We start from the raw sequence: 24,245 nt of genomic DNA, 5'->3' as shown, positions 1-24,245 counted from the left end.
TAAGAAGAGATACGGAGCACAGTTCGGAAGAGGCGAGAGACTCCTTAGAGCGGGGTGGTTTTTATGATCTTTTCCCCCCCTTTTCTTTCGGAAAAATAGTTCGACACGCTCCCTCCTTCCTCGGTGGGCGGGCAGCGCCGCGATTGGCTGGGCGCATTTTAAAGGGGCAGACAAGGCGCGCTTTTTCTACCCTCCGACCTTTCCTTTCGCTTCTCATTTTCGCCTCAGCCGCTCGGAGAATTACCGTCCTCCGGCCGGCCGCCCGCAAGCCAGCCAGCCAGCCAGGCGGGCAAGCGGGCGAGGAAGAGAGCCGGGGAAAAAAAAAAAAGCAGCGAACGTGAGCCTCCGTCGAGCCCCGGTCCGGCGGGGCGGGCGGGATGAAGAGAGGCGCTCCCCGCCCGCGACGACTCCGACCACGACGGGCAAAAAGGCGGCGGCGGCTGCAGTGGTGGCAGCTAGGCCCCGCCGCGGCGTTGCTATGGAAACGGGCGGCGACGGTGGCCGCCGAGGGACAGAAAGGTTGCCGGAGCGGCGCCTGAGGCGCGGCGAGCGCGAGCGGCTCCCGCCGCCGCCGCCGTTTCTGAGGGGCGCCATGGAAGGCCGCTCGGTCGGTCTTCCTCGCCGAGCTTCTCCGTCGTCGGTCAAAGCCGCCTTGGCTTCCCCTCCGCGCTACCGCCTGGTGTCTGAAATCGGGCGCGGGGCCTACGGCGTGGTGTACGAGGCGGTGTCGGGCCGCAGCGGGGCCCGCCTGGCCGTCAAGAGGCTGAGGTGCGACGCTCCGGAGAACGTGGAGCTGGCCCTGGCCGAGTTCTGGGCCTTGACCAGCCTCCGACGGCACCACCCCAACGTGGTGCGCTTCGAGGAGTGCGTCCTGCAACGCGACGGGCTCGGGCAGCGCATGAGCCACGGGAACAAGCAGAGCGCGCTCTACCTCCGCCTGGTCGAGACCTCCCTCAAGGGTGAGGAAGGGGAAGGAAGGGGCAGAGGGAGGGGTCGTCTGGGCCAAGGCTCTCCAACCTTGGCCGCTGTAAGCCTGGAGGACTTCAACTCCCAGAATTCCCCAGCCAGCTTTGCTGGCTGGGGAATTCTGGGAGTTGAAGTCCTCCAGGCTTACAGCGGCCAAGGTTGGAAACCCCTGCTCTGGGCTGTCTCCCCGGGAAGGACACGTGTCGGGGACGTTCGCACGACGAGGTGGGGGGGAAGGGAGGGGAGGGTGCTGACCTCTGGGAGGCGGTTCTGCTGAGGGCAGGGGGATCAAAGGTGGGGGGGTGTCAGGGGAGGGGTTGAACTGGGGGGAATGGGGGTCTGGGGTCTTGCAGACGTCTCAGGAGCCAGCTAGGGAACGTTATCTGTGAACTGGGGGAAATGGGGGTCTGATGTGGTCTCTGGGTGGGTGCAGTCTTGGAAACGGCTCAGGACCCAACTGCTGAGGGCAGGGAGATCAAAGGTGGGGGGGGGGGGGTGTCTGGGGAAGGGAGGGGTTGAGCTAGGGGTGGGATGGGGGTCTGGGGTCTTGCAGACGTCTCAGGAGCCAGCTAGGGAACGTCATTCAATGCTAGAAGGGACTGTGGTGTGGGGGCAACTTTGGGTCCTTGGTGGTCTCTGAGCTGGGGGGGGGGGTCTTGCAGATGTCTCAGGAGCCAGCTAGGGAACATTATCCATGAACTGGGGGGGGGGGTGCTGCTGAGGGCAGGGGGGGGTGTCTGGGGAGGGGATGGGTTGAATGGGGGGGGGAATGGGGGTCTGGGGTCTTGCAGACGTCTCAGGAGCCAACTAGGGAACGTTATCCGTGAACTGGGGGGGGTGCTGCTGAGGGCAGGGGGATCAAAGGTGGGGGGGTGTCTGGGGAGGGGATGGGTTGAATGGGGGGGGAATGGGGGTCTGGGGTCTTGCAGACGTCTCAGGAGCCAACTAGGGAACATTATCCATGAACTGGGGGGGATGTGCTGCTGAGGGCAGGGGGGTGTGTCTGGGGAGGGGATGGGTTGAATGGGGGGGGAATGGGGGTCTGGGGTCTTGCAGACGTCTCAGGAGCCAACTAGGGAACGTTATCCGTGAACTGGGGGGGGTGCTGCTGAGGGCAGGGGGATCAAAGGTGGGGGGGGGGTGTCTGGGGAGGGGATGGGTTGAATGGGGGGGGAATGGGGGTCTGGGGTCTTGCAGACGTCTCAGGAGCCAACTAGGGAACATTATCCATGAACTGGGGGGGATGTGCTGCTGAGGGCAGGGGGGGGTGTCTGGGGAGGGGATGGGTTGAATGGGGGGGGAATGGGGGTCTGGGGTCTTGCAGACGTCTCAGGAGCCAACTAGGGAACGTTATCCGTGAACTGGGGGGGGTGCTGCTGAGGGCAGGGGGATCAAAGGTGGGGGGGGGTGTCTGGGGAGGGGAGGGGTTGAACGGGGGGGGTGGGAATGGGGGTCTGGGGTCTTGCAGACGTCTCAGGAGCCAGCTAGGGAACGTCATCAGTACTAGAAGGGAGTGTGGTGTGGGGGAAGAGGAGGACAACTTTGTGTCCTTGGTGGTCTCTGAGCTGAGGGGCTGGGGTGTTATTGCAGACGTCTCAGGACCCAGCTGGGGAATGTCATCAGTGGTGAAAGCAAAGCTGGCTGGGGAATTCTGGGAGTTGAAGTCCTCCAGGTTTACAGCGGCCAAGGTTGGAAACCCCCGCTCTGAGCTGTCTCCCCGGGAAGGACACGTGTCAGGGATGTTCGCACGATGAGAGGGAGGAGAGGGTGCTGAGCTCTGGGAGGCAGTGCTGCTGAGGGCAGGGGGATCAAAGGTGGGGGGGGGGTGTCTGGGGAGGGGAGGGGTTGAACTGGGGGGAATGGGGGTCTGGGGTCTTGGAGACGTCTCAGAAGCCAACTAGGGAACGTTATCCATGAACTGGGGGGGGGGTGCTGAGGGCAGGGGGGGTGTCTGGGGAGGGGATGGGTTGAACGGGGGGGGGGAATGGGGGTCTGGGGTCTTGGAGACGTCTCAGAAGCCAACTAGGGAAAGTTATCCATGAACTGGGGGGGGGGTGCTGCTGAGGGCAGGGGGGAGGTGTCTGGGGAGGGGATGGGTTGAACGGGGGTGGGTGGGAATGGGGGTCTGGGGTCTTGCAGACGTCTCAGGAGCCAGCTAGGGAACATCATCAATACTAGAAGGGAGTGTGGTGTGGTGGGGAAGAGGAGGACAACTTTGGGTCCTTGGTGGTCTCTGAGCTGAGGGGTGGGGGGGGTTATTGCAGACGTCTCGGGACCCAGCTGGGGAATGTCATCAGTGGTGAAAGCAAAGCTGGGTGGGGAATTCTGGGAGTTGAAGTCCTCCAGGCTTACAGTGACCAAGGTTGGAGAGCCCTGCTCTGGGCTGTCTCCCCGGGAAGGACACGTGTCAGGGACGTTCGCACGACGGGGGGTGGGGGAAGGGAGGGGAGGATGCTGAGCTCTGGGAGGCGGTGCTGCTGAGGGCAGGGGGATCAAAGGTGGGGGGGTGTCTGGGCAGGGGAGGGGTTGAACGGGGGTGGGAATGGGGGTCTGGGGTCTTGCAGACGTCTCAGGAGCCAGCTAGGGAACGTCATCAGTGGTGGAAGGGAGGGGGGTGTGTGGGGGAGGAGGATTGTGGGGCTTTCTGAGGTTGCTTGTTTCCTTGCAGACGTTTCATCACCCAGCTAGGGAATGTCATCAGTGCTAAAAGGGAGTAAGGTTTGCAGAGGGGAGGAGGGGGGGGATTGTGGGAGTTGAAGTCCGCCAGGCTTACAGCGGCCAAGGTTGGAGACCCCTAGTCTGGACGGTCTCCCGGGGGAGGACACGTGTCGGGACCGTTCGCACGATGGAGAGGGGGGAAGGGATGGGAGGGTGCTGAGCTCTTGGAGGCGGTGCTGCTGAGGGCAGGGGGAGCCACGATGGGGGGTGCTTGGGGAGAGGAGGGGTTCAACTTGGGGGAATGGGGGTCTGATGTGGTCTCTGAACTGGGTGGGTGGGGAGGTCTTGGATACGTCTCCGGATCCAGCTAGGGAACATCATCAGTGGTAGAAGGGAAGTGGGGTGTGTGGGTGGGAGAGGAGGATTGTGGGGCTCTCGGTCGGTTCTGAGGTTGCTGGTTTCCTTGCAGAGGAAGCGTTATCTGTGCTAGAAGGGAGTAAGGTTTGCAGAGGGGAGGAGGGGGATTGTGGGGTCCTTGGTGCTCTCTGAACATGGTGGTTTTCTTGCAGTGGTCTCTGAGTTGGGGGGGGGGATCTTGGGGACGTCTCAGGACCCAGCTAGGGAACGTCATCAGTGCTGGAATGGGTGGGGTGTGTGGGGGAGGATTGTGGGGCTCCGTCTTTTCTGAGGTTACTTGTTTTCTTGCAGATGTCTCAGGACCCAGCTAGGGAACGTCATCAGTGTTAGAAGGGAGTGTGATGGGGAAGAGGAGGTCAACTTTGGGTCCTTGGTGGTCTCTGAGCTGGGTGTGGGGGGGGGGTCTTGCAGACATCTCAGGACCCAGCTAGGGAATGTTATCAGTGCTGGAAAGGAGAGGAGTTTGTAGAGGAGGAAGAAATAGGACTTTGGGGTCCTTTGGTACTCTCTGAACTTGGTGGTATTCTTGCGGATGTTTCAGGACCCAGCTAGGTAATATCAGTGCTAGAAGAGAGGGGGGTTTGAGGGGGGACTGTTGGGATCCTTGGTGCTCTGAGCTTGGTTGGCTCTCTTACAGACGTTTCATGACCCAGCTAGGTAATATCATCAGTGCTAGTAATAAGGGAAGAGCCCAAACCCCATCAGCCTAGCTAACGTAGAGGGATAAACCGGGGAAGGAAGGGGCAGCTAACAGGTGTAGAAGTGCCCCAGCTATGCAGGAAAGTGATGGGTTTACAAGGGAGATGTTGGAAGAAACGGGTAAGTCCTTAACTATTACTAACTGAAGAGATAGTACTATATCCTCCTGCCGTGAATATACTAACACTGTACTCCTGTTTCTTATTTATCCCCACAACAATGCTCTTGCGAGTGGATTGGGCTGAGAAAGAGGGTCTGAGACTGAACTAGAACTCAAAATCTTCCCGTTTCTAGGTCAGCTCTACTGGCTGGGGCATTCTGGGAGTTGAAGTCCACACATCTTCAAACTGCCGTGGTTGAGAAACACAGGACCTCTTTACAGTAGCATCTTTAGTATATGCAACGTTGGTTCTTTTGTTGGCTCCGAATTTAGTGGCCCTCAAAGTGTAATTTTTGAGAGCCGAGGTGGCGCAGTGATTAGGGTGCAGTACTGCAGCTACTTCAACTGACTGCTAGCTCAGCAGATCAGCGGATCAAATCTCACCAGGCTCAAGGTTGACTCAGCTTTCCATCCTTCCGAGGTGGGTAAAATGAGGACCCAGATTGTTGGGGGGCAATATGCTATTTAGTATACTGTTGATTGTTGTAAGCCGCCTAGAGTCCTCGGAGAGTGGGCGGCATAGAAATATGATTAATAAAAAAATAATAATAATTTTCAAAATTTACTCTGTTTCCCCCCAAATAAGACATCCCCTGATAATAAGCCCAATCGGGCTTTTGAGCACATGGCAATAAGGCCAAGCGCTTATTTCAGGGTTCAAAAAAAATATAAGACAGGGTCTTATTTTTGGGGAAACACGGTAGTGAGAAGCTGAGATAATGCTGGTAATAGCTGAAGAATAATAAGTCTTTGGATCCTGGCTTAGTCCTGCAAAAGCCAAAAGCACCTTAGGATGCTCACTATCCATCTCTGTTAGTTATGCTGTTCTGGATAAAGAAATAGAAAGCTGTCGAGTCCCACCATTGGTTCACTCAGTATAATATTTATGTAGCATTGATAGTGTTATGTAGTTTGGTAATGAAACGTCCACAAGAACACAACCAAGCTCAGAAAGCGCCAAGGACCTCATAATGATTAAATAAATGATTATGTCATCATTTTGGACTTCTAATTTCCATATAGACTTTCTCTATGAAAGGTTTGCCCTTAACTTGGTTTTTTTAGATCTTCTGAAGACCATTTTAACCAAGACCATCCACCTTGCTGCTGGTCACCCTCTTCGCTTTCCTTCCACTGTGGCTGTGTTCTTGCAGACGTTTCATTACCAAACTAGGTAACATCATCAGTACTACATAAGCATTATTCTGAGTGAAACAGTGGTGGCACTGATGATGTTACCTAGTTTGGTAATAAAATGTCTGCAAGAAAACCAAGCACAAGAGAGTGCCAAGAACCCCTCTTTTCAGCCTGTAGAAATATTTTCCTATATTGGTACCATTGTTTTGTCTTATGCTTTCTGGAATATATGAGAGCAGGTGAGCCTTTTCTAAGCCACCCTAAAAATGCTGGGAATTCATACATTCAAACCTTCCCAGTCGTGGTGCAATCACTGTGAATCCTCTACTCTTGTGTTTGAGCTTTTTCAAGCCAGGAGAACTTTTTACATGCACCGTGTAGTGTTGCTTACACAGAAGGGTAATCTAACTAGTAAAGCAGGGGCCTCTGCACTTGGCAACTTTAAGACTTGTGGACTTCAACTCCTTTGCAAATACAAATTTGCCAAAATAACAAGGAAAGCCCAATGCTCGCTCGGGCTTCCAGTAGTCAGTTCTTCGGCAGACTGCGGCTGCCAGTATTTCATTCCTCTATATTTAGTATAAATCTGGTTTTAACGAGGTATCCTGTAGACTCAAGTGAACCTTGCTGTTTAATTGAGAACAGAACGGTGGAGGGGAGAGCAGAGAGGAAACCACATGGCCGAACAGCGTGCCCGGTCACCGCATAACCAGACGTGGGCTGGGCATCACGCACGTCATCGGTCACGCATGTGTGTGTGATTTTTTTTTTTGAGCAGAAGCGTCTTCTTAAATAAGCCAGACCCTTTCACGTGTCAGCCAGCCTGCTGCAGATGTGGGGGGGGGACGTGCCAGAGCACACAGAGTGGGCAGATGGGCACCGAGCATTGTGCCTTATTCATTTGCCGGGCATCAGCAGTCTTTGTGCTTCTAGTTATATCATCTGTCATGTGGCTAATTGCTGGCTGTAATCTCTTGGGCCTAACACGGCAGGTCAACACAGAATAAGCGGTCACCGAGTGGAATTAATACTACACGACCCATCTGATCTGGAGAAGGGGGCACCGATCCCTTTGTTGTCCAACCAACTGATGGATTTTGTCAGAACATTTTTAAAAACAATTATTATTTTTACAAGCGTGGAATAGAACAGTGAAAGATTATATAAAGCAGAAGCAAGAAAAATAATGCACTAAAAAGACCTTTCCTCCCCCCCCCCCACTCCCCGAAACTGATTTCTCGCGACCACCACCGTGACAAGTATAAACAATTCTCTGATCGCTTCGCCTTCACTTAGCGAACAAAAATAAAGAGCTTCATCCCCTTAATCCGCCTGCTCACAATAGGCAAAACAAGTAAGTCGTGTCTTATTCGATCCAGTGACCAGCAAAAGAGAGAGAGAGAGAGAGAGACAAAGCGAGTGTCAAACATTTTTAAGGTGATAACAAGCTGTGGATTAAAGGGAAGCCTGTGACATCAGTGAAATCTGTACTTCTAAGCACATTTACTTGGAAGGATTCCCGCTGGATTCCAGAAAGGTGGTTTTTGCGTAACAAGGTTCCGATGGGTATAAGGTACGGTATCCTCGTTGGAACCTTGTTACGTAAAAACAACTTTTTGGGAGTATGTTTATATTGGATGGATATTCTAGTGCAGTGATGGTTAACCTTTTTGGGCCCCGAGTGCCCAGAGAGCACACGCATGTGAATGCACGCACGCGTGCCCAAACCCCCAAAATTCAATGCATGCACACGCATCCCCGCACATGCGCCCCCACGCCCCGTTTTGGCTTCCAGCTTGGTGCAGGAGGCTTTCCAGGCCCAAAACGTTTGAAACTTCAAACGTTATAAATCAAGGCAATCTGAGTAAGATTTTAGTTCATTAGAAACGAGCAATTGTTCTCTTTTGGTTGTTTCCATGCAGCAGGTAGTGTCCATATGGTAATGCCAGTTAAACATCTGTCAGATTTGCCCAAACTCACTCGCTTCATACAGGTTTGAACCTGCAAAACCTGTTGGTATTAAATTATAGAAAGAAAGAAAAAATAGTTAAGTGGCTAAGAGCAATAAAACATCTGCCTCCCAACATTATCTCTCATAAAATCAGCTGCAGTCAGAGTTCCATATATATATATATATGATGTGCCAAAGTGCCATCTGGTCTGGATCGGTCTTTGAAGGGCCTTTCAGAAGCTGGGATAAAACGTTGGCAAAGCTACTTCTTTCTTTGAAAAGTCAGGATGGGGTGAACGGCAAGTAGTCCTCGACTTACGACCACAATGGAACCCCCAAATTTCTGCTGCTGGGCAAAACAGTTGTTAAGTGAGTTCAAGTGAGGGAGTGGGGTTTGCGGAGAGGCGGCAGAAGACTGCGGTCCGTGGTAATCTCTGAGTTCGGTTGTTTTCTTACAGACATTTCATTACCAGACTAGGTACCGTCATCAGTGCTAGAAGGGAGTGGGGTTTGCTTTCTTTTTATATACAAGTAGTCCTCAACTTACGACCACAATTGAGCCCAACGTTTATGTTGCTAAGTGAGAAAGTTGTTCAATGGGTTTTGCCCCATTCTGTGACCTTTTTTGCCACAGTCGTTAAGTGAATCACTGGGGTTGTTAAGTTAGTAACACAGTTATTCAGTGGATCTGGCCTCCCCATTGACTTTGCTGGAAAGAAAGTTGCCAATGTGTGATCCTGAGATAACTCCAACCGTCATAAATATGATAGCCAAGCATCCTGAATTTTGATCAAGAGACGATACTGCAACGGTCGTTAAGTGTGAACAACGGTTGCAAGTCACTTTTTCCACCGCCATTGTAACTTTGAACGATCATCAAATGTTTTGTTGTAAGTCGAGAACTCTCTGTAGTCTTTGGAAGCGACGGTTCCTTGTGAGAATTTTTTCTGACTATGGGTAGTCCTCGACTTACAACAGTTCATTTAGTGACTGCTCAGAGTTACAACGGCACTGAAAAAAGTGACCATCGTGACCATTTTTCGCACTTACGACCGTTGCAGCATCCTCGTGGGCACGTGGTCAAAATTCCGACACCTGGCCTCTGACTCATATTTATGACAGTCGCAGTGTCCCAGGGTTATGTGATTCCCCCTTTTGCGACCTTCTGACAAGCTAAGGCGATGGGGAAGCCCAGTTCATTTAACAACCGTGTTCCTAACTTAACTGCAGTGATTCACTTAACGACGGTGGCAAGAAAGGCCGCAAAAATGGAGCAAACCTCACAACAAACGTGTCACTCAGCAACATAAATTTTGGGCTCGATTGGTCATAACTCGAGGCAAGAGGCTGACTCTGTAAACTGCTTAGAAAGGGCTGTAAAGGGCTATATCAGTGCTATTGCTTATTACTTGTACAGTATTTCCTCTTGTGTGGTCTGAAAGAGAAAGCAATCTTGAAGCGCTCTTCCGCATCCTCATAACGAAAGAAAAAGCAGTAATATTATTTCTTTAATTATTGAATGCAGCCACCATAGAATTTTTATAACTTGGGCCCTGCCTTTCCTCTCCGTGTTTGTTTACCAGCCGAGATTAAGGAGGAAATAGGATGAGAAAAAGCTCCTTTATGTGGGATTAAGTCCTTCGATCCTTCAGGGTTGTAGTTCACACCCATTTTCCAACATGTTTTCTTTGTTGAGGAGGAAGCCCAGCCAAATTTTGATAGGACCTTCAATTACCATAGTAATAGTCATGGTGACAGACATGTTTATGCAAATAACCAGCATTTCTCACAATCCTTTATGGCAAAAATAATATTAAAAAAAAAAACAATCCGGATACAGGTAGTCCTCGATTTACGACTACAATTGAGCCCAACATTTTGGTAGTTAAGTAAGACACTGGTTAAGTGATTTTTTTGCCCCGTTTTACCACCTTCCTTGCCACAGTCGCTAAGTGGAATCACTGCAGTTGATAAATCAGTAACCTGGTTGTGAAGTGAATCTGGCTTCCCATTTGACTTTGCTTGACCCACACGACCTTGGGACACAGCAATGGTCATAAGTACGAACCACTTGCCAAGCACCTGAATTTTGATCGCAGGATCATAGCGGCTGCTTCAAAAGGTCGTAACTGTGAAAAATGGTCATAACTCCCTTTTTTTCAGGCCGTTATAACGTTGAATGGTCACTAAGCAAACTGTTGGAGGATTACCTGTAGTTTTTTGTGTGTGTGTGTGTTAGCAGCATTTAGTTATCTATGCCTCATTCTGTTTGGAAGATTAGTGATATTTTGTAAGCCTCCCAGGCTCATATAGAGTAGAATGGCAAAGTTACATCAAAGTTTGAGGAAGGGGAAAAGTCAGTTCTGTACTTAAACCAGTGTGTGTTCTGTCCCCGTCTCACACACGCACACAAACAGACAGCCAGGGGTTAAATAAACTGGCAGACAACCAATTCTTCCGATAAGAGGCTTGGCAGCAACCCAGTAGCTGCTTGCCAAGAACTTTTACTCAATAAACAAAATACCCACAGTCAAGAATTGTCCAGTCCGTAAAATAAATCCAAGGCCAATAATGTTGTTTCCAAAGGTGCAATGTGACTCGATAGTAGTTAGTTTTGTCCGTCACAGAGTCTGAATGGCCACCTCACCCCCTTTTATGCCCTGTGGGGTGTGGTCCAGTGACTCAGCTTAATCTCTGGCACACCTTTTCTTCTGTTGCACGCGCTTATCTCTGCGACGCTGCCAAGGATCCAGCCAAGACTCATTTCCCTCATCACTGTCCACCTGTGGCTGTGTGGACGTGCTTGGCCCCGGCCCTATCTCTTGCCCTTCGGCGGACACCAAAGGCATTGCCAGAGAGGAGGGTCCTGGAGAGGGAGGCCTTGCCAACTCCTCTCCTTCACTCTCGGAGTCCTCTCCTGCCGATGACACAGGCTCCGGTAACGGAGCCACAACAGCGTGATGACTTCTCAATGCTAGTAAAAGGGACGTGTGAACAGTATACACAAGATTTGAGTATACACAAATCTTGTGTATACTCAGCAGGCTGTGGCTGCAAAAAAAAGCAGAAATAGGGTTTTAGAAGGCTCCCAGGAAGTAATAGCTTTATTTTATTATTCTCCTTTGGTCCGATGCTGTCTGGAATCCGGTATCCAGCTCAGCATCACACACGAGTTGCTAAGATTCTAAGGCGGTCTCAACCTTGGCAACTTGAAGATGTGTGGACTTCAACTCCCAGAATTCAATTCCCCAGACAGACAGAATTAATTGAATTCTGGGAGTTGAAGTCCACACATCTTCAAGTTGCCAAGGTTGAGAAATACAGTAGTCCTCAACCTATGACAATTCATTCAGTGACCGTTCAAAGTTACAACGGCACTGAAAAATGAATTGATGACAGTTTTCCACTGTTATGACCGTTGCAGCACCCCCATGGTCACATGATCAAAATTCAGACACTTGGCAACTGGCATGTATATTTCTGCCCGTTCCAGTGCCCTGGGTGATAGCACCATTTGCAAACTTCTGACGGGCAAAGTCTGTGGGGAAGCCAGATTGATTCACTGCAGTTGTTAAGTTAGTAATGCAGTTGTTAGGTGCACATGCCAATAACTGTGGCAAGAAAATGGGGCAAAATTCACTTAGCAGCATAAATCATGGACTCAATTGTGGTCAGCAGTCAAAGACTACTGATATTCTGGTTTCTTAACCAGCGGTGGGTTTCACATTACTACTGCTTCACCCCGTGTGCGCAAAGCGCACACACACAACTTCCGCACATGTGCTCGGCCTCAAAAACGTGGTTAAATAGGATGGCATTATGCTGCTACCGATTCACCCGAACCGGCTGAATACCACCTCTGATCTTAACCTGTGTGAATCCTAAATGAATGGTTTCAATCCGTTCTAAGTGATTTGGAGTCACTCCGTTTTGCCCAAGGCAGTAATTATTCCTCCTGCTCTTTTCTCCTTCTGCCAGGCGAGAGGATTCTGGGTTACGCCGAAGAGCCTTGTTACCTGTGGTTCGTCATGGAGTACTGCGAAGGGGGAGACTTGAACCAGTATATTCTTTCCCGCAGGCCCGACCCGGCCACCAACAAGAGTTTCATGCTCCAGCTGACCAGCGCCATTGCGTTCCTGCACAAAAACCACATCGTGCACAGAGACCTGAAGCCGGACAATATCCTGATCACCGAGCAGTCGGGAGCTCCGGTTCTCAAAGTCGCAGACTTTGGGCTGAGCAAAGTGTGCGCGGGATTGACCGCCCGAGGCAAGGACGGCGACGACGACGACAAAAATGTGAATGTGAACAAGTACTGGTTGTCCTCGGCTTGTGGTTCGGATTTCTACATGGCTCCCGAAGTGTGGGAGGGGCACTACACGGCCAAAGCGGACATCTTTGCGCTGGGCATCATTATCTGGGCCATGATCGAGCGGATAACCTTCATCGATGCCGAGACCAAGAAGGAACTCTTGGGGACTTACGTCAAGCAGGGGACCGAGATCGTACCTGTCGGGGAAGCTCTACTAGAAAACCCAAAGATGGAGTTGCACATTCCTCAGAAACGCAGGACTTCCATGTCTGAAGGAATCAAACAGCTCCTGAAAGACATGTTGGCTGCTAACCCGCAAGATCGACCCGATGCCTTTGAGCTTGAATCCAGAATGGACCAGGTTACTTGTGCTGCTTAAACTCAGGTCAAAGTGTTGGTGGGCTCTGAAAACAGGGTAAGGGGCCTTTCTTCTGTTTCTCTGCCTATTAAAATGATCCTGCCATGAATCCAAGGGCTTGAGGCACTTGGGTGAAATTATACCGGTTCGGGCCGGTTCGGCCTAACCGGAGTAAAAAAATGCTTTAAAAAGTTAAGAAAAAGAAGGCATCACCACAAAAAGACTGACTTATTTATTGTTTGGAAGGCAAGTTAGGCCCTTTCCTGCTACCTCTATGAATTTAAAGTCTCGGCCCAGGTAAAGAACTTTCTGGAACTTTCCCTCTCTTTTTAAATGCAGGGTGGGCTTCCTCTTAAGCTGCATGTGGAAAGGCGACACTCCTCGACTTAATGACCAGAATGTTTGTTGTTAAAGCAAGGCGGTTGTTAAATGAGTCAGGCTCAATTTTACCTTTTTGGCCGCCGTTATTAAGTGAATGTCACTTTTCGCAGTGCCGTTGCAACTTCGGTCACTAAACGAATGGCTATAGAACGAGGACTGCCTGTAGTTTCTCCAGACAGGTGTTGTGCAACCTTAGCAAATTTAAGACCCTGGCTGGGAAAGATTCTGGGAGTTGTAAATTTTTTAAAAAAATTAAATCAGATTTTTTTTTTATTTTTATCAAATTTATTTTAATAAAATGCTTTTATTCCTTGCTCAGCAAGGACCTTGCTGAGGTTGAGAGAGCGTGGCCGGCCTGCAAGAGCCATGAAGCCAGCTGTGGTTGCCCTCACCCGCTGCTCACAAGTCAAATTCGGCAGAAGGGGGTCTGTTTTTTCCTTTGGGCTCCAGGCAGGTTGGATTTGATTTAAATCAAGTTGATTTAAATCACAGTTTAAATCATGATTTAAATCACTAGTAAAAAGGCTTGATTTAAATCAGCTCGATTTAAATCATAATTTTTAAAGAGCAACTGTCATCTCTGCTACTCCTTTGACCCACTGTTGACTCACCAATAGTCCCAGTGTTGCAGAATATACAGCCTCCTGCTACATAACTAAGCTCCATTTCATGCTGAATAAACTAAATTATTTATGTATCTTAAATAGTTTAAATAGTTAGGCCTGGCCTAACTTTCCCTTTATATTGCTTTTGATTTTGTTTTAAACTGGGATGTCTTGAATTATCTAGGACCAGAGTGTTTAGTATATTTTAATTGGGTTTTTTTTAACGTTTGTATTACATGTATTTTTATCTTTCGCTGTTCACCGCCCTGAGTCCCTCAGAAATAGGGCGGTATATAAATTTAATAAATAAATAAATAGAAAACTATCTTACGATAGATTTTTACCCCAAAAGTTTGTTATTAAAATAAATTCAATAAAAATAAAAAAAACTGATTTAAATCAAAAAATCCAATTTAAATCAAAAAAATCTGATTTTTTTTTTTTTAAAATCATTGATTTTTATCCACCCTGGCTCCAAGCGAGGCCGGAGAACAATCGGCAGAGACGCAGAGGCCCGTCTCTCTAGAGACATTCCAGACATAGGAAGATGCTTTCCAAACATCACCGTGTCACGAACAATAGTTTGGGCTTTTGCAGGCTCCGATGTAGCACAACAGATACTCCCTGGAGCTCCCGCACTCTCTCTCTCGTCACCCTGCCGTATTTGTGGATCACCGCAGAAGCCAGCCGGGGAACCTCTTAACCACGGCCTGCAATTTTAAATAATTGCCTAGCTGCTGTCATGCAAAACCCCCTGTGTTCTGCTCACTGAATTGAGCCTGGGTGGCTAAGGGGAATTCTTCTGCTTTTGAGAGGCGTCTCCGCTTGCAAATTGGGGGTTAGGAACAAGAGTTTGAGAATTCTTACTTTTTTCTTTTGTTTTCCCCGCTCTGCTGCTTTGAGGGAGGCTTTAAAAAGCGCATTTTGCTTGTTGGCCCCAGATATGAAGAAGAGAGTATGAAAATAGGTGCTTTTCTACAGAGCAGTCTGAAGGATTTTATTCACTAAAACAAGGAGGAAGGGTACCAAAGATGTTTTTTTTTTCAAGCGGCAACTGGACTTTCTGGTGTTTCTTTGAAGACGTTTCGCTTCTCATCCAAGAAGCTTCTTCAGCTCTGAGCTGCAGCTTCTTGGATGAGAAGCGAAACGTCGTCAAAGAAACACCCGAAAGTCCAGTTGCCTCTTGAAAAAAAAAGCACCTTTGGGACAACCGTGATCCGGATTTCCATAGATGAGAGGGGTAGTATATTATCCCCTAGGCCAGGGGTGGGCAGTTGTGGCTCTTTTACAACCTGTGGACTTCAACTCCCAGAATTCCTGAAACAGCTTGGCTATCTACCCCTGTGCTGGAACAAAGTGGCCGAATTCAGAAAACATGTCAGTTTTGCTTGGCAGGAATTTGAAAATTAGAATCAGTTGAGGGTAGTGGTGAAGGTGGCGGCCTAGAAACCAGGAGACTGAATTCTAGTCTCGCACGAAAGCAGCTGGGTGACTATGGGCCAATCACCAGGAGATGGTGAGTTCTAGTCCCGCCTTAGGCATGAAAGATGATTGGGTGACTTCGGACCAATCACCAAGAGATGGTGTGAGTTCTAGTCCCGCTTTAGGAATGAAAGGGACTGGGTGACTTTGGGCCAATCACCAGGAGATGGTGAGTTCTAGTCCCGCCCTAAGCATGAAAGCCAGTTGGGTGACTTTGGGCCAATCACCAGGAGATGGTGAGTTCTAGTCCCGCCCTAAGCATGAAAGCCAGTTGGGTGACTTTGGGCCAATCACCTGGCGGCAGTGAGTTCTAGTCCCGCCCTAAGCATGAAAGCCAGCTGGGTGACTTTGGGCCAATCACCAGGAGATGATGAGTTCTAGTCCCGCCTTAGGCATGAAAGATGATTGGGTGACTTTGGACCAATCACCAAGAGATGGTGTGAGTTCTAGTCCCGCTTTAGGAATGAAAGGGACTGGGTGACTTTGATCCAATCACCAGGAGATGGTGAGTTCTAGTCCTGCCCTAAACATAAAAGCCAATTGGGTGACTTTGGGCCAGTCATTCTCTCAGCCCTATCTTACCTCACAGAATGGTAGTTGTGGAGAAAATTGGAAGAAGCAGTGAAAGAAAAAAGAGGCTAAAAAATAAATTAGTTAATATTATGAAATGCAAATATGGGTATTTTAAGATGCGGAGGGTTAGGGAACAGATGCCCATCGGGAGAAAGTCCTTGCAGTTTCCTTGAATTGGAAGCCCATTGGGTCGTCTACGACAGGCTCAATGAAACGGTTAAATTGCCTGATTGGTATCCGGCCGCAGCTTTTGTGCAGGTGTGTTACCTGTGATATGACCCCTCCCATTTGGCATTAAAAGGAAAGTCCCGTCCAGTCCTCCTTAGAAAAATGACCCATAATTAATTCTCCGTCTTGCTTTCCAGCTCATTTTGGGTGAGCCTCTTTGAGCCCTCAAGAACCCATCCCAGAAAATACGTTGATGCATTGATTATACATCAGTTGACAAGGCTGTTTGGATTAAAAAGTTAAGACCCGAAGCCCCTTATCGAATAGTTGCTCTGAAATGAAGCTGGGCTGAAGTGTTTCGCCAGTATTGATCTTGTTTTCAGTTGTTTGTAATTAATTTAACATGGATACCTGCTGTTGCATCAATCATTAAAAATAATAAATCATATTCACCAATAAATCATATTCACCAAGCTCGGTATCCAAATAATGAATATCAAAAGAGTACAGGTAGTCCTTGGCTTAACGACCAGAATTGAGCCCCAAATTTCCATTGCTAAACAAAACAGTTAAGTGAGCTTTGCCCCATTTTACGGCCTTTCTTGCCGCGGTTCTTAAGTGAATCACTGCAGGTGTTAAGTTAGTAACCCTGTTGTTAAGTGAATGTGGCTCCCCCATTCACTTTGCTCATCAGAAGGTCGCTAAAGGGACACTGCAACCGTCATAAATATGAGCCGGTTGCCAAGCTTCCAAAGTTTGATCACGTGACCCTGGGGATGCTGCAACGGTCGTAAGTGTGAAAAACGGTCATAAGTCACTTTCTTCAGTGCCGTCATAACTTGGAGCGGTCACTAAATGAACGGTTGTAAGTTGAGCATTACCTCTACTACTTTTCGTCAGCTGAACCTGTCTCACTTAAGGCCTTGGACTTGTGGGGTGAACAGAGGAAGGATGTTTAAATGTATTAAATGCTGCCCTACATTCTTGGAAGAGACGCCCTAAATAGAGAGCCGGCCTGGCCTAGTAATTAAGGCACCATGTTAGAAAGCAGGAAGCCATGGGTTCAAGTCCCACCTTAGCCATTAAAGCCAATTTATTTATTTATTTATTGCTTCGCTTTATATGCCGCCCTTCTCCGGAGACTCAGGGCGGCTTACAATGCGTTAAGCAATAGCCTTCATACTTTTGTATATTTTATACAAAGTCAGCTTATTGCCCCCACAAACCGGGTCCTCATTTTACCTACCTTAGAAAGGATGGAAGGCTGAGTCAACCTTGAGCCTGGTGAGATTCGAACTTGCAGTAATTGCAGGCAGCTGGTGCTATTTAACAGCACTTTAGTCTGTTGCGCCACCAAGGCTCTTATTAGATAGATGATAGATAGACAAGACAGACAGACAGATGATAGAGAGAGAGAGAGATGATAGATAGAGAGAGAGAGAGAGAGAGAGAGAGAGATAAAGAGATAGATTTATTTATTTATTGGTTCAATTTATATGTCGCCCTTCTCCGGAGACTCAGGGCGGCTTACAATGCGTTAAGCAACAGCCTTCATACTTTTGTATATTTTATACAAAGTCAGCTTATTGCCCCCACAAACCGGGTCCTCATTTTACCTACCTTAGAAAGGATGGAAGGCTGAGTCAACCTTGAGCCTGGTGAGATTCGAACTTGCAGTAATTGCAGGCAGCTGGTGCTATTTAACAGCACTTTAGTCTGTTGCGCCACCAAGGCTCTTATTAGATAGATGATAGATAGACAAGACAGACAGACAGATGATAGAGAGAGAGAGATGATAGATAGATAGAGAGAGAGAGAGAGAGAGAGAGATAAAGAGATAGATTTATTTATTTATTGGTTCAATTTATATGTCGCCCTTCTCCGGAGACTCAGGGCGGCTTACAATGCGTTAAGCAACAGCCTTCATACTTTTGTATATTTTATACAAAGTCAGCTTATTGCCCCCACAAACCGGGTCCTCATTTTACCTACCTCGAAAAGGATGGAAGGCTGAGTCAACCTTGAGCCTGGTGAGATTTGAACTTGCAGTAATTGCAGGCAGCTGGTGCTATTTAACAGCACTTTAGTCTGTTGCGCCACCAAGGCTCTTATTAGATAGATGATAGATAGACAAGACAGACAGACAGATGATAGAGAGAGAGAGAGATGATAGATAGAGAGATAGAGAGAGAGAGAGAGAGATAAAGAGATAGATTTATTTATTTATTGGTTCAATTTATATGCTGCCCTTCTCCGGAGACTCAGGGCGGCTTACAATGCGTTAAGCAACAGCCTTCATACTTTTGTATATACCTGCTTAGTAGGGCTTTCGCCCCCCCCCCCCAAGCGGTGTTCTTTTTTATACAAAGTCAGCTTATTGCACGCACAAACCGGGTCCTCATTTTACCTACCTCGGAAGGATGGAAGGCTGAGTCAACCTTGAGCCTGGTGAGATTTGAACTCTCACTAATTGCAGGCAGCTGGTGCTACTTAACAGCACTTTAGTTTGCTGCGCCCAAGGCTCTTGGGTTGGGTGACTTTGGACCAGTGATTGCCAGCCCAACCCACCTTTGTTGTTGTGGGGAAACCAGGAGGATAACAGATAACAGAGTTGGAAGGGACCTTGGAGGTCTTCTAGTCCAACCCCCTGCTCAGGCAGGAGATCCTATACTATTTCAGACAAATGGTTGTCTAGTCCCTTCTTAAAAACCTCCATTGATGGAGCACCTACAACTTCTGGTGGCAAGCAGTTCCACTGATTGATTGTTCTAACAGTCAGGAAATTTCTCCTTAGTTCTAAGTTGCTTCTCTCCTTGATTAATTTCCATCCATTGCTTCTTGTTCTGCCTTCAGGTGCTTTGGAGAATAGCTTGACTTCCTCTTCTTTGGGGCAGCCCCTGAGATATTGGAACACTTGCTATCATGTCTCCCCTAGTCCTTCTTTTCATTAAACTAGACATACCCAAAAACTATTCTTCACGTTTTAGCCTAAATCCCCGTATCCTCTTTGTTGCTCTTCTCTGCCTTCTTTCCAGCATCTCAACATCTTTTTTATCTCGTGACGACCAAATATCGTGGCTGTAATATCCCTTACCAAGGCATTATAAAGTGAGGAAGGTCCGTTGGATACGTTTTGCCCCTTTGAGCGATTTGTAAAAAAATAATAAAGGTACCAATAAATACAATCAAAATAAAATATTTGCCACGTGACGGAAGAAGCCTCGTCTGACCTCTCCGTAATCCAAAAACAAGCGATATTTCCATTCTTGTTTTTTTTTTTAAAAAAAAAAAACCCACATGCTTTGGATTAATCCCAGGACAACGAATGAAGCTTTGCATCCCTCGGGACATGACTGTACCTTTTTAAAAGAGTACCTGTCCAGACCTTTTTAATCCTTTTCGTAGACATTTGCTTCTCAGGCACAGAGATGATTAGAGGTTATGTAAGGAGCCCTCCATCCCCCAGACTTGTTTATGAGGGCATCAAAAGCTCCAGAGGAATGGCTTTCCTTCCTCTCGGGTCCTTTTGGAGCATTTGATGTTGTCTTCGATTTCTGTTTATTTTTTTATTTTTATTTTTTTGAGCCCGTCCTCCCCGCCCAAAACTTTTCAAATCATCTGCGTCTGCCAGTTGCGTTTGTTCCTGCGCCCATAACATGACGGTGCAGGGTTGCATAACCAGGCTGTGCCCTCTGGGGAGAAAAAAAAAATCCTTCAAAATTCAGGATGCTTACACGCGAGTCCAGTAAACACAAAAGGCCGGGACGGAACTGCCCCTTTGGCTGTTTGTTTGGCCGGGAGGGGGCTAGCCGTCTGTCCTTATCCCCCCCCCCCTTGGATATGAGCTTAGTCAGGAATGGGTCTTCTCCGAAAAAAACAGCGAAAGAGGGCTGCTCCTTATATAACCGAAAAGGAGGAGGGGAGGACGACACACACTGGCTGACCCCTTGCGTGCTTCCGAGCGAGAGGGATTGCCTTGTTTACACAGACTTAGTTGCGGGTCGGTCAAACGCGGCATTTTCTTCCTTTTGAACTTGTGGGAAGCCGGCTTCTTACCGTGACAGCATCTCTTGAAGAACTGGGCTTGTAGCCAGATCTGTGTCTGGCTACGGTCTGGTTTGCCCTCTGTAATCCTCAGTGGTAAGTGGAGGTAGTCCTCTACTTACGACTGCAATTGAGCTCCCACGTTTCTGTTGCTGAGCCAGACAGTTGCTTTGGGCACTGGGTTGGGCTATAAGATCTCCGAGGGTGCTTCCAACTCTTGTTTATTCTGCTGCGTTAAATATTTGACTTGGGCAATAAAAATTGGGCCCGCCGTGTATATATGGCCCTGCACGTTGGAAGGATTTTGCCAGATCAGATCTTTCAGAACTGTCTAGCAAGGGTCCTTCCCACCCTGTTATTCTATATATAAAGTGTTAATACCACTTTATAATACCTTGATAAGGCCACACTTGGAATACTGCATTCAGTTTTGGTCGCCATGATATAAAAAAGATGTTGAGACTCTAGAAAGAGTGCAGAGAAGAGCAACAAAGAGGATTAGGAGACTGGAAGCTAAAACATATGAAGAACGATTGCAGGAATTGGGTATGTTTAGTTTAATGAAGGACTAGGGGTGACATGATAGCAGTCTTCCAATATCTCAGGGGCTGCCCCAAAGAAGAGGGAGTCAAGCTATTCTCCAAAGCTCTTGGCAGGACAAGAAGCAATGGGTGGAAACTATTGGTTTGATTTATTGTTTATTGGTTCAGTTTATATGCCGCCCTTCTCCGGAGACTCAGGGCGGCTTACAATGCATTAAGCAATAGCCTTCATATTTTTGTATATACCTGCTTAGTAGGGCTTTTGGGCCCCCCCTAAGTGGTGTTCTTTTTTACACAAAATCAGCTTATTGCCCCCACAATCCGGGTCCTCATTTTACCTACCTCGGAAGGATGGAAGGCCGAGTCAACCTTGAGCCTGGTGAGATTTGAACTCGCAATAATTGCAGGCAGCTGGTGTTACTTAACAGTGCTTTAGTCTGTTGCGCCAACAACTAACCAAGAAGAGAAGCAACCTAGAACTAAGGAGAAATTTCCTGACAGTGAGAACAATTAACCAGTGGAACAACTTGCCTCCAAAAGTTGTAAATGCTCCAACATTGGAAGTTTTTAAGAAGATGTTGGAGAACCATTTGTCTGAAGTGGTGTAAGGTTTCCTGCCTAAGCTGGGGGTTGGACTAGAAGACCTCCAAGGTCCCTTCCAACTCTGTTATTCTATTCTATTCTATTCTATTCTATTCCATTCCATTCCATTCCATTCCATTCCATTCCATTCTATTCTATTCTATATCCTATGCTGTCTTTCCACTATAAGCCTTTAAATGTCTGTGTATGTCTAGTTTAATGAAAAAAGGGACTAGGGGAGACATGATAGCAGTCTTTCAATATCTCAGGGGTTGCCACAAAGAAGAGGGAGTCAAGCTATTCTCCAAAGCACCTGAGAGTAGAACAAGAAGCAATGGGTGGAAACTAACCAAGAAGAGAAGCAACCTAGAACTAAGGAGAAATTTCCTGACAGTGAGAACAATTAACCAGTGGAAGAACTTCCCTCCAGAAGTTGTAAATGCTCCAACACTGGAAGTTTTTAAGATGTTGGATACCCATTTGTCTGAAGTGGTGTAGGCTTTCCTGCCTAAGTAAGGGGTTGGACTAGAAGATCTCCAAAGTCCCTTCCAACCCTGTTCTGTACAAGTGCCAAATATGGACACTTACGACAAAACATACATGAAACTGAATAAACGAGATGGTTGAGGAAAGCTGCTGGAGTGACCAAAAGAGATAAAATCAGCAATGAGACCATCAAAGAAAGAATTAGCCTAGAAGAACCAATCTTAAACTGCAGGAAGGGGGTTGGACTAGAAGATCTCCAAGGTCCCTTCCAATTCTGTCATTCTGTTGTGTTAAAGATTTGATTCGGGCAGTAAAAAAATTGGAGATGCCGTGTATTTATGGTCCTGCACACTGGAAGGATTTTGCCAGATCAGATCTTCCAGAGCTGTCTAGCAGCAGAACAGTTTTCTTTGCCTGCTGGTCTTTTTTTTTTTTTAAAAAAAAAAAATATTATTATTATTATTATTATTATTATTATTATTATTATTATTATTGTTATTGTTATTATTTAATCTTTAGTGAGATTCGCAGCCTTTGAGCCTGGTTAATAGATGATGATGATGATGATGATGATGATGATTATTATTATTATTATTATTATTATTATTATTATTATTATTATTATAGATTTCTCTGCCTTAGCTGATCCTGTAAAATAGCTGGTCCTGCTATGCTTGACGTGATGCCAGTTACAGCAGCCTCAGCAGAATTCTCCTCTCCCGAGGGGCCAATTTCGACCCTCCGTAGCTCCGATTTCAGAAACACCCTTTTGCCAAAGCCAGCAAGGAAAATAGAGCAGGAGTAAAAGCCATGTCTAATTATGGCATACTTTTAGCCATTGTTTTCTTCTGAAGGCTAATTGGGCCTTTCCACTGGGGGACGGTGGAGGAGGAGGAGGAGGAGGATTTAGTCCCAAGAAACTTGGTGACTGAGTTTGGATGCTAGGAGTTAAAAGGCCAGGCAAGGTTTCCCTTGTGACCCAGGTAAATTAGGAGGCAAACTTTGTGAATTACTGATGATGTCACTGACTTTGATGCGTGTTTATCTTCCTGGCCTGTCTCTCAAAAGTACAGGTAGTCCTCGAATGTGAGGGGCTTTACAATAGTTGAGTAACAATATTGGGGGGGAGGTCCTTGGTGCTCCCTGAGATTGGTGGTGGTCTTGCAAACTTTAATGACCCAACTAGGTAACATCACCAACAGTGCAAACCCCACTGCCTTGTAGCACTGATGATGTTACCTAGTTGGGTCATGAAACGTCTGCCAGAAAACGACTAATCTCGGAGAGTGCCAAGGACCCACACACACACAGAGTTCTCCTCCTCCTCCTCCTCCTCCTTCCTGCAAGCCCCATTCCCTTTGAGCACTGATGAGGTTACCTAGTCGGGTAATAAAATGTCGGCAAGGAAACAACCAAGCTCAGAGAGCACCAAGGACCCCACAGTCTTCCCCTTCCTCTCTGCAAACCCCACTCCCTTCTAGCACTGATGGTGTTACTTAGTTGGCTCGTGAAACGTCTGCAAGAAAACCACCAGGCTCAGGGAGGCCCCAGGGCAGGGTGAAATGCTCCCGGTTCAGACCGGATCACCCGATCCGGTAGCGATGGCGGCGGGTGGTTCGGAGAACCGGTAAAAAAAATCCCTGCCCGCCCCCATGCCCAGCTGAGCCGCACAATCATCAGAGGCCTTTTTTTTTTACTTTTAAAAGCATTTTTTTCTACAACCTCTTTGGCCGAAAAAATGCTTTTAAAAGTTAAAAAAGCCTCTGATGTAGTCGTGCGGCTCAGCTGGGATCGTCAAAGGCTTTTAAAAGAAAAAAAAACCCTTTTTTTTTTTCTTTTAAATGCCTCTGATGATCCCAGCTGAGTTGCTTGATCGGCAGAGGCTTTTTAAAAAAACTCAGCTGGGATCATCAAAGCCTTCTGAAAGCATTTTTTACAACCTCTTCTCCGAAGAGGCTGTAGAAAAAAAATGGTTTTAAAAGTTAAAAAAAAAAATTTGGCCACGCCCACCCAGTCACATTACCTCCCCCAAGCCACGCCCACAGAACCGGTAGTAACAAATTTTAGATTTCATCACTGCCCCAGGAACCCCATATCAAGGAATTTCAGAAAGTTTGCTTCTCCAGTGGCATTTAAGAACCAGTCACATTCTTCAGACCCTTCGCTCTACAGTTTCTCCGTAATCAGTAGTTAACCGATTTCAGCATAATAATTATATTAAGTAAATTAATATCAGGGCTCTGATAATAGACATTTCACCAGCGCTTTTCTTTTTTCTTTCTTTCTTTCTTTTCTTGCAGGATTTTTTACTGGGACCTGGAGAGTCTCCCCCGACGTACATGCAAACTTTACGAAGCAACTAACATAGACACCAAGTTCTCTGGTATATCGTGAAACTTTTGAGACTCGTCTGGAGGCCCCGGGAGATTCAAGGAGGGCAGGAGCTGCTGCAACCGACTTCATTATAAGACTATTAAATCCTCTTTTATTTTTTTTTACATTTCCCCCTTCCTTTTTTTCCCCCCTCCCTCCCGGCTCATCTTTTGCTTATTCCCTTCATCTGCGCAGTTCATTTGGAATTCCTCTTTCACTTAAACAAAATACTGAAGAAAAAAAAAACCCCAGCAAATAATTTTCTGTTGCTGCTACTGTTTAAGTACCAGAATTCTGGGACAAAATGTGTACATAAGGTTTTGTTTTGTTTTGTTTTTTCCCCCCTCTCCG

At 47.4% G+C, this 24,245-nt stretch overlaps 1 protein-coding gene across 3 annotated transcripts; it reads left to right on the top strand.

The window, feature by feature from the left end:
• The first annotated feature begins 478 nt into the window (after positions 1 to 478).
• Positions 479 to 24,017, top strand: LOC139314559 (serine/threonine-protein kinase 35-like). 3 transcript variants are annotated; one of them, XR_011600192.1, is made up of 4 exons: positions 479 to 959; positions 11,967 to 12,715; positions 16,065 to 16,165; positions 23,822 to 23,852. XR_011600192.1 is itself a non-coding variant. In XM_070940242.1 (3 exons), exons 1-2 carry the CDS (start codon positions 479 to 481, stop codon positions 12,677 to 12,679), a joined length of 1,194 nt encoding a protein of 397 aa, XP_070796343.1. In that variant the 3' UTR covers positions 12,680 to 12,715; positions 23,822 to 24,017. The 3 variants fall into 3 exon arrangements, 2 of the variants coding, with proteins under 2 accessions (XP_070796343.1, XP_070796342.1); XM_070940242.1 differs by lacking the exon at positions 16,065 to 16,165 and having other exon boundaries at positions 23,822 to 24,017; XM_070940241.1 differs by lacking the exon at positions 23,822 to 23,852 and having other exon boundaries at positions 16,065 to 16,173.
• Positions 24,018 to 24,245: the final 228 nt, after the last annotated feature.

The sequence above is a fragment of the Pituophis catenifer genome, unplaced genomic scaffold (assembly GCF_029215685.1).
Source record: "Pituophis catenifer annectens isolate HBS135680 unplaced genomic scaffold, rPitCat1.0.hap2 SCAF_3, whole genome shotgun sequence".
Lineage (NCBI taxonomy): Eukaryota > Metazoa > Chordata > Lepidosauria > Squamata > Colubridae > Pituophis > Pituophis catenifer.
Note: the sequence above shows the minus strand (reverse complement) of the source record. Positions and strands in the feature narration are given on the sequence as shown.

Coding starts and splice junctions, on each gene's coding strand:
- LOC139314559 (XM_070940242.1), top strand. CDS start 479: ATGGAAACGGGCGGCGACGGTGGCCGCCGAGGGACAGAAAGGTTGCCG. Junction 960..11,966: donor GGTCGAGACCTCCCTCAAGG/GTGAGGAAGGGG, acceptor TCCTTCTGCCAG/GCGAGAGGATTCTGGGTTAC.